At 37.1% G+C, this 18,322-nt stretch overlaps 2 protein-coding genes across 14 annotated transcripts in view; one reads left to right on the top strand and one right to left on the bottom strand.

Moving 5' to 3' along the window:
* LOC127425301 (C-type lectin domain family 4 member E-like) overlaps positions 1–6,175 on the top strand; it is a 40,740-nt gene extending 34,565 nt beyond the window's left edge. The window contains exon 8 of one of the 3 annotated variants that reach the window (XM_051671125.1): positions 6,029–6,175. In XM_051671125.1, the coding sequence (XP_051527085.1) occupies positions 6,029–6,065 (37 nt within the window). In that variant the 3' untranslated portion in view covers positions 6,066–6,175. The remainder of the gene's footprint in view (positions 1–6,028) is intronic. The other 2 variants (XM_051671126.1, XM_051671122.1) reach the window with 2 other exon arrangements.
* The window catches only part of LOC127425290 (zinc finger MYM-type protein 4-like), a 38,744-nt gene that overhangs the window by 2,524 nt on the left and 17,898 nt on the right, over positions 1–18,322 (bottom strand). For all 11 annotated transcript variants that reach the window (XM_051671063.1, XM_051671065.1, XM_051671064.1 and 8 more), the window contains 13 exons: positions 10,873–11,041; positions 10,537–10,662; positions 10,393–10,436; positions 9,730–9,862; positions 7,684–7,793; positions 5,990–6,161; positions 5,656–5,868; positions 5,445–5,521; positions 5,042–5,186; positions 4,182–4,333; positions 3,954–4,068; positions 3,646–3,867; positions 3,443–3,566 (listed from right to left, as the gene is read on the bottom strand). In XM_051671063.1, coding sequence (XP_051527023.1) covers positions 3,443–3,566; positions 3,646–3,867; positions 3,954–4,068; positions 4,182–4,333; positions 5,042–5,186; positions 5,445–5,521; positions 5,656–5,868; positions 5,990–6,161; positions 7,684–7,793; positions 9,730–9,862; positions 10,393–10,436; positions 10,537–10,662; positions 10,873–11,041 — 1,802 coding nt within the window. The remainder of the gene's footprint in view (positions 1–3,442; positions 3,567–3,645; positions 3,868–3,953; positions 4,069–4,181; positions 4,334–5,041; positions 5,187–5,444; positions 5,522–5,655; positions 5,869–5,989; positions 6,162–7,683; positions 7,794–9,729; positions 9,863–10,392; positions 10,437–10,536; positions 10,663–10,872; positions 11,042–18,322) is intronic.

Genomic DNA, 18,322 nt, shown 5'->3' with positions numbered 1-18,322 from the left:
GGTCTCTAGTTACTAGAGACCCTAATGTACAAAATACTTTTGGGGTTGGCTATCACTGTGTCAGCATACCTCCAGTAACAACAAAGTGCAAGTGGTCAGTTCAACAAGAGCAAGATCTGCTGGAATCTAAGTCTTGATGCAAATTAAAGAGTGTTTAAATGTTTGAACCAACTTTATGCTTTAATGGCGACTACAGAGCTCTAAAAGCTTAAAGGAATAGTTCACCCAAAAATGAAAATTCTCTCATTATTCACTTACCCTGATGCCATCCCAGATGTGTATGACTGTCTTTCTTCAGCAGAACACAAATGAAGATTTTTAGAAGATACAGCTCTGTCAGGAATAGAAGTACATGGATGCACTTTGATGGTAGAAACATGTCAATAATTTGTTTTTTTGTTGTTGTTTTTTTTACTTGAAATCGGCACTTCAATCTAGGACTCTGATACTGTTTGAAGTGGCCGAACGTGACATTCATTCTTCTGTTGTAAAAAAGCGGCGCTTCCAAATTCTCACATGAACTCACTGGTGCACTTGTCATGTTTCACGTCAGCTGCTGGCACAAAATGCTTTTTAAAAGTTAATAACGTTTTATCTATTTTTTACAAAAAAGTATTGATTTGCTTAAGACATTCATTGCTCGACTGGAGTTGTGTGGATTACTTTTATGCCACCTAAATATGATTTTTGGACCGTCAAAGTGCTGGCACCCGTGTACTTCCATTATAAGGGCCCAAACTTACTTCACGCAAGTACGCAGATGCGAGCGCTTCTCTAACGCATGGTCCCGTTGTACATACATTACGTGCGCTCTTGCATTGCTCTGGCGGTTACAAATCTTGAACCACATGTGGATGAGGTGGAGTCAACATGTTGACTGTTGAGGAGTGTGCTTTTGTATTTGCCAAAATGGCGACAGAAAAATAAGTTTGTATAATCTAACTTGTTCGGCAAGACTCCTCAAATTTCTGCTCCGCCGTAACAGTTGTTGATTGAAAAAAGAAAATCAGCTGTAGCGCCCCTTATGTCAATGCAAATAATAAAAAAAATAATAATAATAAAAAAAAATGCACATCTGCGTTCATGTACTTCCATGGGCCTTAAGGACCTGCCAGAGCTCTATATTCTTCTAAAAATCTTCAATTGTGTTCTGCTGAAGACAGACATACACATCTGGAATGGCATCAAGGTAAGTGAATGAGAGAATTTTAATTTTCGGGTGAACTATTCCTTTAGTTATGGGACAAGAACATACTGTGAGAAAGGCATAACGAGACTGAATGTTGCATATTCGCTATCTGAGATATTCAAGCTGCTACAAGTGCTTTTTATCTAGTCCTAGACAAAACCAGCAATAAATAACTAAATTTTTTGTCATTTCACTCTCCATGTCAGTTTGGTTCAGTTCTACATTACTTCAAGAGAAAACAGTACATGTGATGTGTGGTGAAAATCACCGGTGTCAGCTCTCCTCCCTCACACACCTGTACAGCTCCAGAATGAGAAGCAGGGAAGGGAAAAATCACATCTGACTGCTCACAAACTGGATATTTACGGTTTCAGGCTCTCTCTAAAATAAATGGGGACACTTCTATCATCTCTCTTCTAATATTTCATCTCATTCACATGCTCCTGACATCATCAAAACTGAATGCGGTAAAGTTAATGTTTGAGATTTGGGATAATATCCATTAAACTGTCTGTGCATTTCACATCATCAAGCCAAACAAACAGATTTAAATATATTTTCTAAGTAATTTTATTATCCTTATAAATAAATAAAGAATGGAACTATGACTAAAATGCTCAGAATAAAATTTTTCCTTACAAGATAAAATGTATTTATTATACATTTATTTTATGCATGTAATATTCACACTCCATTAAATTCGAATAGCTCTTATGGCTGCTCATCATCATCATCATCATCATCATAAATTCTGTAAATCTGTGCTGTAATATCCGACGTAGTACTAGCTTACGCCACTTAGCACACTTTAATTTTATAATTCCTCAAAGAATTAAAATAATTATTTATTGCACAAAAATTCCTTATTGGTGCTGCTCTGTCACAGAGATGAATGAGTACATCTTTATTGTGTGTATATATATTATTTATGAAAATGGGGAAATACAGGATCACTTGATCTCATTAATTTTACTATTTATACATCATTAACATAATTGGTAATTTTATTATTTATACATCATTAACATCGTTGGTAATTTTTACCATTTATACATCATTAATATCGTTAGTAATTTAATACAAGGTTCAATGAGACACAGCTATTGAATTTTATTTGCACTAGGTTGAATCTGATTGACCTTGAAAAAAATTATGCATCTGTGCTGGGAATAAATAGCTTTTTAAAATTAACTTCTTGTGATATGGTGATGCAAGTAGGGAACTGAATGAATATTACTGCTTATGATATTTGAGCTGGTGAAAAAACCCAAACCATCAGTGTATTTGAACATATAAACTCTAAAGAGACTGCAGACTGAATAGCCAAATCAGTTGCTACCAAATGAAACATAACTGTACCCGGAAGTCTGTTTCTTGTGAAAAAGCCATCTTTGGGAAGAGCTGTAGAAAGCATGGGATGAAAATTCACGTGAATATCTAGAATACACTGACTGCAAGTAGACCTAGGGTGTCATTGTTGCAAGTGGAGGATTCTTGGTTGAACAAAGTTTGAAGAATTTTATTTAAATAGAAATAGTCATCTGTATCATTATACATTAATAAATGTTTATAATTATAAATTGTTTTTTGTTTTGTTTTTTTAAACAATTTCATAGTGACTCCAAACTTTTGAATGGTAGTGTGCATCTAGGGTGACCAGATGACCAGAAAAAAGCAGGAGTTCCATCAGGTGTCTTTTGCCCAAGTAAAATTTTTACATTTTCCAATAAAAGAGAATTGCTCATTCCCCTAGTTTCAGTGGGCAACTTTCTCTGAGCAGCTCTCTGTGCATTACCAGGAGCTTTGGCTATAATTTCTTGCTTTCTGCTTATGGAAAAAAAAAAAAAAAAAAAAAAAAAAAAAAACGGTCCTTACTTGCTAAAAGCGAAAAATATGGATAGCTATTATGTTATTAGTGCCATATAGTTCAGGTAAAGATAATCAACATTGCAATAAAAATAAATAAATAAATAAATAAAAAATAAAAAAATAAAAAAAAAAGTCCTTCATTCCTATTCCACTGAGATACGATATTAATGCAATATTTATAGTTTAACATAATTGTATAACCACATCTTGTCCAGTTCTTTAATTTTGTAAATGATCACAAATTTTATCCTGTATATTCTAGTAAACATGGGGTAGTCCTCATATTTCCCGATTTTTTGACATGGTCATCTGGTCACCCTACATACTGTATATCTGCAGTTGGCCACAACATTCTAGGACATGAAATCACAATCACTGACTTACCATTTAGATAGATAAAACTCATACAACCTGACGGGACAACGGAGAGGGTTCTTAGTATTCTCTCTTATCTTTAGCACCTTTTTCTTGTCATCTTCCTTCTTCCTCTTCTTTGCAGGGACAGTATCTAAATGGGACAAAACAACTATCTAGTAAAACGGTTAACAAGAACAGTGTTAAACAAGAAAGTATGTGTGTGCACTTACCTGTGTCATCTACAGGGGGGTAGAAACGCAAATAGGACACTTTACGAACAGAGTAGCGTTTGACATTGCCGAAACAGAGGCGCCGGTGCTGTTCCACTGTCTTGAAGTAGAAGAACTTGGTGAAGAAATAAATCAGCGTGTTGAGCAGGACACTGGGTGAGAATGCCCCCAGCTGCTTACAGTCCCACAAGTACTTCTCCTCCACACGAGAATGAACATTACCTTCAGAAACACACAGTTACATGCAGAATAAGACAGAAACAACCTATTGAAGTTTTTTCTGATTTTTCGTTTCTAAGATTACTCACCGCTGGGCCAAAGAGCTGGTTTCCACCCCTTGAGTATATTGGTCATATCCTGGCAGAATTTACTGTACAAGTTGTCTACAAAAATGTTCTCCATCCGATTATTTTCAAACAGGTGCTGCACACATTGAAAACATGCACCAAAAAAAAAAATAATAATAATAATTAGGTATGACCAGTAAAATTTTAAGGAACACAAATTAGCAACAGTGTCTGTGATTTTTGCTTTACCTGTTGGATGCTTAAGCAGAGATAAAAGATGCTATCAGGACTGTATTTCTCTCCATTGGGTCGCCGAACCTCAGAGATGAACTTGGAGAGGCCATAGCTGAGTTCAGCAGGGCTACAATTCAACAAGTCCTCCTTGAGTGTCATACTTCGTGCTTTGAGAATGATGAAGAGGAAAAGGGCTTAAATGCCATGGGGGACAACAGTGTTTACAAACTTATTAAATTACATAATAAGGAGCCTTTGTAGTCATTCATTTACACTCACTCATTTACACTCACTGAGCACTTTATTAGAATGTAGAATCTTTATCAGGAGCTTTAGTTAATGTTCACATCAACCATCAGAATGGGGAAAAATATGATTGCAGTGATTTCGACTGTGGCATGATTGTTGGTGCCAGAAAGGCTGGTTTGAGAATTTCTGTTACTGCTGATCTCCTGAGATTTTCACACAGTCTCTAGAGTTCCTCAGAATGGTGCCAAAAACATAAAACATCCAGTAAGCGGCAATTCTGCACACGGAAAAACATTGTTGATGAGTGACGTTAACAGAAAATGGCCAGACTGGTTTGAGCTGAAAGAAAGGCTATGGCAACTCAGATAACCTCTCTGTACAATTGTGGTGAGCAGAAAAGCATCTCAGCGTGCACAACCCGTCGAACGTTGAGACAGATGGCCTACAACAGCAGAAAACCATGTTTTTTAGGACCAAAGGACCAATTAGGACTAATAAAGTGCTCAATGAGTGCATTTTCACTTGGGAACCTGATCAAGTACTGCTTGAAAATGAAATAAGACATTTTATATATATTTATTTTATATTGTATAAAATTATGGATTAAAAACCAAGGTGATACTCACAACCACATTTAGGTGTCTCCAAGTTCGGTTGGGTGTTTCTCCAACGTACCCAGTCCTTCCAGGCACTGACACCGTACTCATGTTGTAGTTTGGAGAGGTTAGTGAAGGTGTCTGAAGCTGATGTAGCTGCCATTGTTTCTGCACACTTACGGATTCACACAGAACAAAACATGTGAAATAATCCCATATCTGGTTTCTCAATGATAATGGAAATCATATCTTGGTCAAATCAGTCACAAATAGGATAGTGCTGTTTCAGAGTTTTAAAAGCTAATTAGCACCTCATTTAAATAAGGAAGTTACTGAAGGTCTGAATAAATGTTATGTAGTATAAATGTTCTAGTTAGAGAGTTGGGAGATTTTGGTGGGAGGTCAGGATTAATTCTGCATTAGAAGTTCATACCCGCCGCTTTTCAGGGATGCTGTCATGGCCTCTCTTGATAGCTCTCTGCTTGACAATTTTCTGCTGCTCCTGTGATGCTGGTCGGTTCAAAAGAAATTTGAAAGAGTAAATGTGCATGAAAGAGTGCCAATAAAGATAATGTACAACTTAAAATATGTGTATGTTCTGTTTTTCTTAATCCTAGTGGTACAGGGGCTCAGACATCTCTTACCAACTGGGATATCAGCCTTTTGGTAAATCTGTGACTCTTCTGCTGGGGTGGAGATGGGGGTTGGTGTGGTAGATTTGGATGTAGGAGGCTTCCCAAGCTTTGGGGTTTGATCTTGATTGCATGTCTGGGCAGAGAAGACAGAGTCCTCCTTCCAGTTTTGATTGCTGGATAAGTCTTTCAATTCAAGGTCCTCTTTCAACTTACAAGTCTGATCTGATTAACAAAACAGGAGGCTTCAAAGATATGACCAAACAACTGAATTGCATTTGCAGATTCAGTATGCAGACCTTTTAACCAACCCTACTTTTAAACCTTTGAATTTTCCATTATTTACCAATTGAGGTGATGGTTTTCTCCTTCTCTGCATCCTCAGCCACCATCTCAGCCATCAATATGAGGTCGGCCTCTAGTGGATCATCAGGGATCTTCTCTTTGATTTCCTGAATGGTCTCAACAATGCGCTCAGCACTGTCTAGTGTAGTGGGGAAGAACAAGGGCACTGGTACCTACACAGAGACAGAGCCACATTTAAATCATGACAAACTACAAAACTACATTGAGCTGGCAAGTACATACAAATCTACTTTTAACATGGTTAGGAGTTTTCAGGTTTAAATACAATGTAAAATCTACAGACGACATCTGTCCCTTAGTTTGGAAAAACAAAACAAAAAATTTATGCTCAGTAATGCACCTACAATGGTCTAATAGTAAAAAATATCAAATTTATCACACTGTTCCAAAATTATAGCAATACCACTAAATAAGTTTAATATTTCAACTCATGTCATTAACATGTAAAAGCAGTAAACCCGATAACTATGTGTCATTAGGTACACAGTAATGGGTATGACTGTATACACATCTCCATCTTGTCTTTACTGCCAATGATTAGGAAAACTGCAAATTGTAGGCTTAATTGTTGTTATATGGCATATTACTGCATATTTTGTGTTTAATAAGATTTCTTTCATCCCCATCATTATTGAATCTCCCATCTTTGTGTTTTTTTATTTACAGTTTTATTGTATGTCTACTATTTTACCAAAGTTTAAGCCTATTTGCACTGTCTGCTGAGGCTGTAAATTGTAGTATAAAAATAAAAGTCTTCCATTGAAATCGCATCAGCCATATTACAGGTTTCACCTCTTAAATTTGAGCTATTTTATGTGAACAATCAATTCAAAATATAATTAATGTGTGGATGAAACACATCATATTAAAAGATAAATAAGTGTTGATGATGATAATGTATCAAAGAATAAAACATTTTAGATACCAATCGAATAACAAAACAATGTGAAAATCGTAAATGTAAACTTCTGTCGTGAGACCACTGAACTGTATGGCTCTGCAGCTTAAAAGCTTGAAGCACAGTGGACTTCTAGATTTGTTGGCTGGAAAGGTATTAAACATTAATTGCTTTTTGTCATGTTTTATATTGTTAAAACAGCCAAACCTACTGTATATTTCTCCCTGTTTTTCTCATGGGAATGAATAGGTAACTATGGTAAAGGGGATTTCCTTTCCCCCACGAGTGGGTGGGGCCTTCTTGCCGAATGTATCTATAAAAACTCATAGAAACTATTTTAATAAACATTACCAAAAGCTCATCCACCTAGAGGAGCATTCCATAATGACAATTTAGCAAACTTTAAGGATCAATCAATAAAAGTACTTGCATGACTTATAAAAAAATAAATAATAAAAATGAACAGCTTTAACAAAAACAAACTTCACATTTTAAACCATCCAGTACATTAGACCCACAGACCACCATTGAAAGCACATTAATGTAAACACGGTTTTCGTTTGATTTTATAATCTGAGTAAAAAGATAATCCTAGAATCATCCTTTAAATGGAGATCTGAAAAGTCCAAACCGACAGCATGGACCTAAGGTCTATAAAATGCAAAGATGTTTTATGGACACTGCCATATTATGACCATATTCTCACAGAATTCAAAGAATGCATCACAGTGAGGATGAGGAAGGGTACAGAAAAGGTAGAGGAAGGAGAGATGTACCGGAAGTGGTATCCCCACAGACTGTGGAATGTATTGTGAGTAGAGATGCATTGGAAGTGGTACATAGACTGGCACTGGCACAGGCAGTACGATCACTTTAGGCGTTTTATCTGTAGGACAAAAGACAAGACACAGCAGTGTCAGCATATAAAACAGAGCACAACAGAAGGGCACTGGAAATAAAAATCCCATTCATTTTCTCCATGGAGAAATTGATCTTAAATGATAAACTCTTAACTCTTTCAAGTCAGACCTACCGTGAGCTCTTAAGTTGTTCAGCATTGATATAAACTTCTAAACAGAATTGTGTTTAATTGCAGAAAGTGTAGTACTTCACTAGGACTTTGGTATTCCTGAAGCGAGATCCACCAATCAAGTCAGTGGAAATGGTAATCGCAGCTCACACAGAGACTACAAACTAGGGCTGAACGATTTGGACAAATCTAATTGCGATTATTTTGAAAAAAAAAATTGCGATTGCGATTTGAACTGCGATATGAAAAAAAAAAAAAACATGTGATTCCTTTTAACCAAAATTAAACCATGTTTTACCCATGCTTTAATACTGCCAACCAGAAATACTGTTCTAGAAAGGGTGTTCACAATTGAGTCCTCTATAAAAAATAAAAAATAAAAAAAATTGATGGGGACAATCAATCACATTTCTTAATTTTTTTTTTTTAAACCCAGTCAACTTAAATGTTATATTATTGCAATAATAATAATGTTAAGAAATTGTTATAGAAATACATGATCGTATAATAACAATAATCATTACTACAATAATTTATTATTATTATTTAATAGTCATTTATTTCTTTAATAATTTCTTAACTTACTATGCAGTCCCGGTAAACCCTCAAGCCTTAATTTCGGATTTAGGGACAGAAGTTTATGTTGTTTGAAGTAGAGTTGACAACAGCCTTTTAATGCAGTGAAATGCTCTCATCTGCCTTGCTGTCAACAAAAACCCGCTCTCATGGGGTTATTTTGAATGTGTATAGTAAACCGTAGCAGCCAAACATAGAGGTATGTGAAATTACACAAATGTGCAATTTAAGTAAATCTGGGGCGCTTTAAATAATGCGCTCAGTAAACGTTAGCACACCTAACTGAACTCGGAGCACATCTGTCACTCAGGGCACCAGATAGATAGAGTTTGTGTGTATGGAGCACAGAACCACTCTGAAACCACATGTAATACAATGATCCCGTTTACATGTATTTAAGAAAGCGCTTCACACTACAGTCAAAACAGCCATGCATATAGGAGTAGCACAGTGGGCAGCATGTTGAGACTATTTATTTAATAGCAGCCCTCACGGTTTGAAAATCGCACTGGGTCATATCACGATTTTATTACGGTTAATCATTCAGTCATTCATTCATTGCTTGATTTCATCTAAATGTTTAAGAATGTGTCTCTTGTTTGAGCAGCCTATCAAGCCTGACACAGCAACGCTGGATCAACCATTGATGTGATTTCAGGGAGGGACTATCAGTTAGTATGACCAATGGAAGATGGGGGAGAATTTTCTTATATCTGTTTGGAAACGGCGATCATTGTTGCAATTCCATCTGATGACGCTGGGAAATTACACACTTCAGCTTTAATTGAATCAGTCCCCATAAAAGTCTTAATCAAATTATATTATTGTATATATTTGAATCTTTTGTAATGAACTTTAATTATATCATATTTTTTATATATTAGATTCAACAGTTTTATATTGCATCATTTTTGCTGCTTTACTCACAATTCTTCATGGGTTCATTATCTAAAAAAAAAATTAAGTGTAGTCTTGAAACTTTTTCTTTTCAAATTTATAATTAACTACATTTGGAATCAAATATTGTAATGTTGTGATTCATCTCAGTACTGGTTCAAAGATCAGAATTCAATGTTGATTTTTTTTTTATTATTATTGCTTATAGGGAGAAATAAATGGGGAAAATTCTTTCAGTTTTAGGCTGCTATAAAAGTGGGTAGTTAGAATTTCCCTCCATAACCAGAAGCAGCATGTGTGCAAAAATGCTGATTAGTACCTATTTGTATCTCAACATCACAGGTGTTGGGTTTGCAGGTCGTGGCTTTGTTCTTGCTTTTGCTCTTGGATTTATTTGAGGCCTTGTTCTTTAGGACTTGGGGATCTTTCCCCATGCGCTTTGGTCTACTATCCTGAAAACCAAGGAGAGAACAACAGCATTCACAGCAAATCTCATATTGCTCAAAGCAAGTAAAACTTCAAATAAAAACTACAATTGGTCAACCTTAATCCAGACCACAGACTTTTTTTTTTAATAAACTTAAAACATATGTTCCACATTTTCACTAGTTCATTTAATTTGTCAACTAATTGAATAGTTTAACTGAATTTTCACAATGGTTTATGACCATATGAAATGGTTTATGTTCATTTTACTTAATGCATAATGTTATAATGGAATTTCATAGTTTAAGACTGAAAGTCTGGGTCTGGGACAAGGGTAAAACAATAAAATCTACACATAAAAGGCATTAAAAAAAACATGTATATGTATATATATATAAAAAAAAATGGTTTAAAGTTTCCATTATAGTTTTAATGTAACCTTCATATAACAAAAAGAAAAAAAGTTAAAGTCTGTTAGTTATAATAAAAACCAACCCCTGAAGTGCCCCAAAAGCAAAGAAACATCGAAATATAGATTTTGTTTTTACAAACTCACATCTCCTTCTTCTGTAACTTCTACAGTAACAGATGGAACAGAGCCTGAGGAAACAAAGGGTTTGAGTGATTTGAGCAAGAATAAACAAAGCATCTCAGACTTTAACCACACATATAAGTGTTCAGTTAAAAAAGTGTAAAGCACCTTTCAGATCTGTCTTTGCTGAGCCACCTGGCTGTCCACTGGATGCACTTGAGAGTGATACAACTTTGGCAATGACTGGTGTGGCCTCTTTAGTACCTTGAGGGACGGCAGAGGACGGAGTCGTGCCTGTGAATACAATGACATCACAAGGCATCAAAATAAAGAAAATGCTTAAGAGCATCCAGTAGCTCCTAAAATAAACATTAAAAATGACAGAATTGATAGATAACACACTGCTAATGACAAGATTTTAAATAGTCACAAATGCGAGAAAAAGCAGGATTTGTGATTATGCAAATCACAGTCCAATATAGACAGATCTTTAGGATGACATACCCTGTGTAGGCAGAGATTTGCCTGCAGCTTTGATGACTGCTCCAGTGATGCCCTGTAGACTGCAGAAGAACATGAGGCACCTCAAGCTGCAGAAATGCTTAATTTCGTCCAGCCATTTCACAGACTCTGTCAACTTCTTGGCCTGCCTGCACATTCCACACTTTACTTCCTATCAGAATTAAGCAGCAAGAACAGTTATTAGTTGGAATAATGTCTTAAGAGAAATGTTGCAGCACAAAGGTACTTGGATAAGGCCACTAAGAGGCCCTGCACACACTAACTACGTTTCCATCCAAGGATTTTTTGTGAAAATTTAGCACATCAAAATAAAGCTGATGGAAATGCAAATTATCACTAAAATTCCACGAGTGTCAACAAATAGTTTGAATTAAATGGAAAAATGTGTCGATACTTCAAATGTCACGAAAAACTGGTTTGGAAACTCTTTTTGTTGAGAAAATTGGCATTAACGCAAAAATGTAGAGTCACATGACCAAACTGACCCCAATCTTCTTAATCATGACAACAAGGTATACATCCTAGAAAGCCAATTTATTGTACGTGATTATGGATTGATCTTAACATCATACCTGCACAGATCTGATGCTGCAAACATGACACTTCCAGGAGTGCCAACACAAATATCTCATATCATGCACATTGACAAGTGCATGGAGAACAAATGAATGACCACTCTTTGCAATTTATTCGCAGTAGCCATCCGTTTATTTATTACAGTTGCTTTTCCACACCATTCAAAATAATAGACAGCAGTCATGGAATTCGCCCACAATACAAAAAACATTTCTATGCACTAGGAGAAAATCATCAGTTTGCTTTTTGGAACACTAATATAACCCAATTCTATAAAATTATTGTTTAGCTTACTTTTGAAAAAATGCAGGCAAAATTTCCTGTAGCCTATTAAATTAAATAAATTACCGAATGAATAAAGCATTAAAATTAAAATTACCAAACGAAAAAAAAAAAAAAGTTAGGCCTATATAATTGCCTTTTATTTACACAAACTTAAATTAGCCTTACCCTGTTCTGTAGATGAAAAAAGTCAGCTGAATGACATTCTCAGAATGTTCTACCCTTTCAAGACTATAAACTATCAGAACTATTTGTCCAATTCTGAGTTCACTTTCAGAAAATGAGCTTTTGAACATTTTAAAACTCTTAAATATTTTAAATCTAACCTTCTTTACCTTGGATCGCATTAGCCGAGCTTCTTCAGAAAATGTAAATTGCATTATGATGCTAAAATTAATTTTAGATGACAATCAAGTTCAGTTGGTCGTTAAAAGTTACTGGACAAATATGCAGGACATAATGCAGTTGTGATGGCAATGCTTTAGATTAGATGATTGTTCAAAATAGCCTACTGAATATCAGGAACGTATCATATGTTTGTTTGTTTCTTTCATTTTTTACGCCATGCCAGCTTCTATGGCTATATTCATGGCGGGAGCCAGGTTTAGTTATTTAAAATGAGTTAAATAAGGTGTTCAAGATTAATTTTTCCTAAAAAACAAAACTAAATTTGGTTTCACTTGATTAAAAACCTTTTCAAATGTATCAACTGAATAATACAGGTTCCTCAGATGTGTAGAGGTATGACAAGCCAGTAAAATATGTTTAATGGAAGGTATAGGGCATTTTACTGGTTCAGCAGCTCTGCTTGTTCATTACCGGAGATTCCTGAGTGTCCAGGTACTCAGCAGAAAATTATATTAAAACTCTTTGCTTCAAGAGATGACAGTTTGATTAAAATATTCACGATTGTTGGGTGATCAGTTTTAGTAGCTTCCAATGCTTCAAGACATGATTTTGAATTAGTTATTATTAAAAAAAAAACTTTGTGGAGCAGTCTCAAACTTCAGTGCCAGTAGTAGAGCGTTTGCCTCTGCAGTGAAAACTGAACTTTGGTCAGGGACGCAGATACCCTGACACAGCTGGTTTGTTGCAAAAGCTGCTGCCACTTTATTTCCAGATTTAGATCCATCAGTGTATATTGGGATATGTTGTGTTTATACTGCTCTTATGTCCAGAAATTGTTGATGGAAATCATTCGGATGCCTTTTGGATTTTTGGTTCTTTGTTAAATCCAGATGGATTTTAGGCTTTTTGAGATCCCATGGAGGAATTTTGCAGAAATGTGTCTGTTCCACACTGTTTAGATCCACTTTCAGATTCTCCAGATGGGTTTTTATACGTAGGCCAAATGGATGAATTAAACATGTTTTTTTTTTTTTATATATTGTTGAATGCTGAAGTGGGAAAACTGCTGAATAGGCTGGGTTTTCTTTATTTGTTTTAAGTTTGGTTGCATATTGTAAGGCCAATTTAGGCATCTGATTTCCAAGGAAGGTTCATTGGCTTCCACATAGAGACTTTGGATTGGTGATGTTCTGTAGGCTCCCAAAGCTAGTCGTATACCATGGTGGTGTACAGTGTCCAAAAGTCGTATGTATGACTTCCTAGCTGATCCATAAATGATACTTCCATAGTCCAGTTTGGAGCGTACCATGGTTCTGTACAAGTTCATGAGAGTTGAGCTGTCTGCTCCCCATTTGGTTTTGGATAAAACCTTTAAAACATTCATAGCTTTAAAACATTTCTTTTTTTAGTAATTTAAATGTGATGAATAAAAGACAGTTTGTTGTCAAAAGTGATATCAAGAAACTCTCTTTAACAACTTTAATGGGGACTCCATCCAAAAACAGCTCTGGTTCATTGTGTAGCGAATGAAGCCGACAGAAATGCATACAGATGGTTTTTGTTTGTGAGAACTTGAAACCATTCTGCGTTGACCTTTTCGCTCAATTGAATTCATGTACTTGCTCTTGTAGCAAATGCAGATATCATCCACATATACACTACAGAGGACATCAGAACCAATGACTTTTGCAATGCTATTTATTTAAATACTGAAGAGGGTTACTGATAGGATACTTCCTTGAGGAACTCCAAGTCCTTGTTTATGCAGGTTAGACAAGGTGTTTGCTATTTTAACTCTAAAAAGTCTGTTCGATAAACTTTCAATGAAGATTGGCTGTCGACCTCTAAAATTCATTTGGTACAGATCCCTTAAAATGCCATGTTTCCATGTCATGTCATAGGCTTTCTCCAAATCAAAGAAGACAGCTACAACATGTTATTTTCTGGTAAAGGTGTCACGAATATAGCTTTCAAGACAAATAAGGTGATCTGTAATGCTTCGACCTTTCCTGAAACCACATTGGGCATTACTTATGTGTGGTTTAGATTCCAGTATCCAGACCAGCCGATCACTGACCATCCTCTCCTTTGTTTTGCATAAACAACTGGTTAAAGCTATAGGGCGGTAGTTTATATGGTCGTTATGGTCTTTTCCTGGCTTTGGATTAGGTATTATTTTTTTCCCGATATCCAGATGGAGTTAAAAATTGTAAGGAGCATTTTCAGGGAAAGGTGGGGTAGATTATTTAAAAATTGATAGTGGATTTTATCCGGTCCAACAGCTGTGTCGTGGTATTTTTTTTAATGGCTCGCTGTAGTTCTTCCATAGAAAAAGGTTGGTTGTATGGCTCTGTGTTACTGGAGCCAAAGTTAATCTTTTCTTTTTCTTGTTGAGCAAGAAAAGTTCAAAAAGCAGGAAGGAAGTTCTCAATAGATGAATTGTTTTCAAAAGTTTTTGCTAGAATGTTTGCAATTTCTTGTTTTGAAGTCAAGAGTGTGCCATGCTGTTTGATGTGTTGTATATGAAGACCGTTGTTTTTTCCCTTCATTTTCCGTATCAGGTTCCATATTTTGTGTCATGGAGTACTTGTCATGCTGGAAACAAATCTTCTCCAGCTTTCCTTTTTTACTTCATTTATAATTCTTCTTGCTCGTGCTCTACTCATCTTGAGTTTGATAAGATTTTCAGTTGATGGATGTCTGAAGAACAGTCTTTCAGTTTTTTTCCCTCTCTTTTATAGCTTCCTTACATGTATCAAACCATTGGAGTCGTCTATGTTTTATATTTAAAGATGTTCTTGGGACTGTATCATTAGCTATAGATATGAGCGTTTCAGTGAAATTCTGCATAGCATCTGGGCTGTCCTCTGGAAACCGTGTCAGTTTCTCATGACAGAGGGATTGAAATTGATCAATTTGCTTTTTTAATCAATCTTTGTACGTTCGTTTGTTCCTCTCTGCCTTTGATGGTTACAATGATTGGGAAATGGTCACTTCCACAGAGGTCATGCCAAACTTTCCATGATAGGTCTAAAAATAATTCAGGCTGACAAATTGTTAGGTTGATTGCAGAGTACGTTCCATGTCCAGGATCTAAATAGGTTTTCAATCCATTATTTAAAAGACATAAGGTGTGGTTATCCATAAAATCTTCAATCTTCTTCCTTTTTGTGTTACAGTGATTACTGCTCCACAAAGTGTTATGACTATTAAAATCTCCCATGAGAATAAAAGGAGATGGGAGCTGAGCGATAAGGTGATCTAGGTACATGTGTCAAGTTTAAATTTGGGGGAATGTAGATAGAGATGACTGTAATGGTTTTCTGCAAGGTCAGGCATACTACTGTTGCCTGTAGGTTGCTATTAATATTTATATGACTATGGATCACATCTTTTCTTATTAAAATGGTTGTACCACCGGAAGCCCGCTTGTCATTGCGATCGAAGGTGTTAAAACTTGTACAATTTTTAAAAGAGAGAGTACTGTCAGGTGGTAATTGTGTTTCTTGAAGACATATGGCTAGAGGGTTAATAATTGCAGTTAGACGCTGCAGCTCCGTAAAATATGCCCCGATACCACGACAGTTCCATTGGATGATAGAATTTTCCATGACCTACTAGGGAGAATAGGGACAGTTTTCTTGGTTCTGCCTTTATGGGATGGACTTCTACTATGGTATTCATTCTCTTTCATTTCCACATCTTTTGTTTGTTTTGTCTTTGAGGTTTTGTCTTGGGATACATTTGATTGTGAAGAACTTGCCTTATCGTTGTTTTTATTTGCCTTTTGGTTTCCTATTATTGAGCTCTGACTGGAGTGAATGTCATTTAGAAGAGTTTCGCTCTGGGTTCCTGTGTTCTTCATCTTTGGGGGAATATTACTATGGTTAAAGGTTTGGGGTTTGTCTTTATGAATCCAGGTGATATCTGTCTGGTAGTCTATTGTTCTCAAAGCTTTTTTTTTTGCAACACAGGTGAAGGTTTTATTCAACGTAAAAACAGGGACGACATCCACCATTTTCTTAGCTTCGAGGTAACTGATTCCCTTAGTACACCTGATCTTTTGTATATCCTTTTCTTTGATCCACATGGGACACTGTTTTGATGCAGCTGAATGGTAACCTGAGCAATTACAACAATTTGATAGTTTTTCACAACTCCCTTTGTCGTGGCCTACCTCCCCACAGTTACAACAGGTATGTTTGTTGTTGCAGCCATTAGATCCATGGCCGTACTTTTGACAGTTGAAACACCGCAGAGGGTTGGGTACAAATAAGTCCACTGGAACACTTAAGTATCCAATTCGAAGTTTATCTGGGATTAGCGGTTTATTAAAGGTGAGGATGCACTTACCATTTTTAATCATTCGCTCTTCTCTCTTGATTATTATTCTCTTGACGTTCATTACTCCTGGGTCTTGAGCTCATGCATTATTTCTTCATCCACATCATCCAACTCTCTAGTTTGGATTACTCCTTTACTGCAGTTCAAAGTTGGATGAGATGTCTTTATTTGAACTCCAGCTAACATGCTGGCATGTAGTAGATTTTCAGCATTGGCCTTTTTACTGCATTCCACAAGAATCTGTCCAGATCGTAGCTTTTTCACTTCCTTTACTGTTCCCGCTTTTCCTGCAATACCTTTTTATATAGCGAAAGGGGAAAGCTTGATGATTGGAGAATCTGGAGCAGCAGCTTCAATGATGATGAATTTTGGCCAGTCATCATTACTCGGCACAAGAGCACGTCTATTTTCTGAGGTATTTTCAGTATCCAGGTCCAAGAAAAGTTTTTTTGAGGTGTGTTTTGTAGCCATGTTTTGAGTTAAGTTTCGTCATCCCTGCTCCCCACCCACCTTGGAGCCCAAAAGTAAGGGATGCACAGCGCCACGGATCTCCAGCAAATTATGCATCAGGGATACAGGGATGATATACTCAAGCAAAATGACCAACAAGCTGCTCAATTATCTTAGCCAATGCCAACTGGGAATCTGAGAGATATTTAATGTTCAGCTATCACAGAGTATTCCCAGGGCATTGTCTTGACCAGCCGATTGATTGGATCGAGCCATTCCAACCTCCCGCCTAGGTGAAGTAGGAGCCAAAGTACTGTGTTGAAATAGTGGAAGCCGCAGCAAACCACATTTCTCAGGGACCAGGATCTCTTCCTCCACCAACACGGCAAATGAGTCGTCCTTTTCCTTATTTCTTATAACGGAAATGGGATAATAAGGATCTATTATACTCCAGGTCTTTACAGAGTGATGGAAAAAACTTTTTGCTGAAACCCTAGCAGGGAGGGCTTGAGAGTTGTTCTCTCTTGCCCAAGGAGACGACCCTAGCACTTTGGAGGGAAGGAGCGTGCCACTGTTCCTTTCACGGGCTACCATCAAAAAGATGGGTCCCGAGCCGTACCCGGATGTACACTATATTGCCAAAGGTATTCGCTCACCCATCCAAATAATTGAATTCAGGTGTTCCAATCACTTCCATGGCCACAGGTGTATAAAATGAAGCACCTAGGCATGCAGACTGCTTCTACAAACATTTGTGAAAGAATGGGCCGCTCTCAGGAGCTCAGTGAATTCCAGCATGGTACTGTGATAGGATGCCACCTGTGCAACAAGTCCAGTCGTGAAAATTCCTCTCTACTAAATATTCCACAGTCAACTGTCAGTGGTATTATAACAAAGTGGAAGCGATTGGGAATGACAGCAACTCAGCCACGAAGTGGTAGGCCACATAAAATGACAGAGCGTGGTCAGCGGATGCTGAGGCGCATAGTGCGCAGAGGTCACCAACTTTCTGCAGAGTCAATCGCTACAGACCTCCAAAGTTCATGTGGCCTTCAGATTAGCTCAAGAACAGTGCGCAGAGAGCTTCATGGAATGGGTTTCCATGGCCGAGCAGCTGCATCCAAGCCATACATCACCAAGTGCAATGCAAAGCGTCGGATGCAGTGGTGTAAAGCACGCCGCCACTGGACTCTAGAGCAGTGGAGACGCGTTCTCTGGAGTGACGAATCACGCTTCTCCATCTGGCAATCTGATGGACGAGTCTGGGTTTGGCGGTTGCCAGGAGAACGGTACTTGTCTGACTGCATTGTGCCAACTGTGAAGTCTGGTGGAGGGGGGATTATGGTGTGGGGTTGTTTTTCAGGAGCTGGGCTTGGCCCCTTAGTTCCAGTGAAAGGAACTCTGAATGCTTCAGCATACCAAGAGATTTTGG

This window comes from Myxocyprinus asiaticus, chromosome 34 (assembly GCF_019703515.2).
Source record: "Myxocyprinus asiaticus isolate MX2 ecotype Aquarium Trade chromosome 34, UBuf_Myxa_2, whole genome shotgun sequence".
Lineage (NCBI taxonomy): Eukaryota > Metazoa > Chordata > Actinopteri > Cypriniformes > Catostomidae > Myxocyprinus > Myxocyprinus asiaticus.
This window is presented reverse-complemented; position numbering and strand designations above follow the sequence as displayed.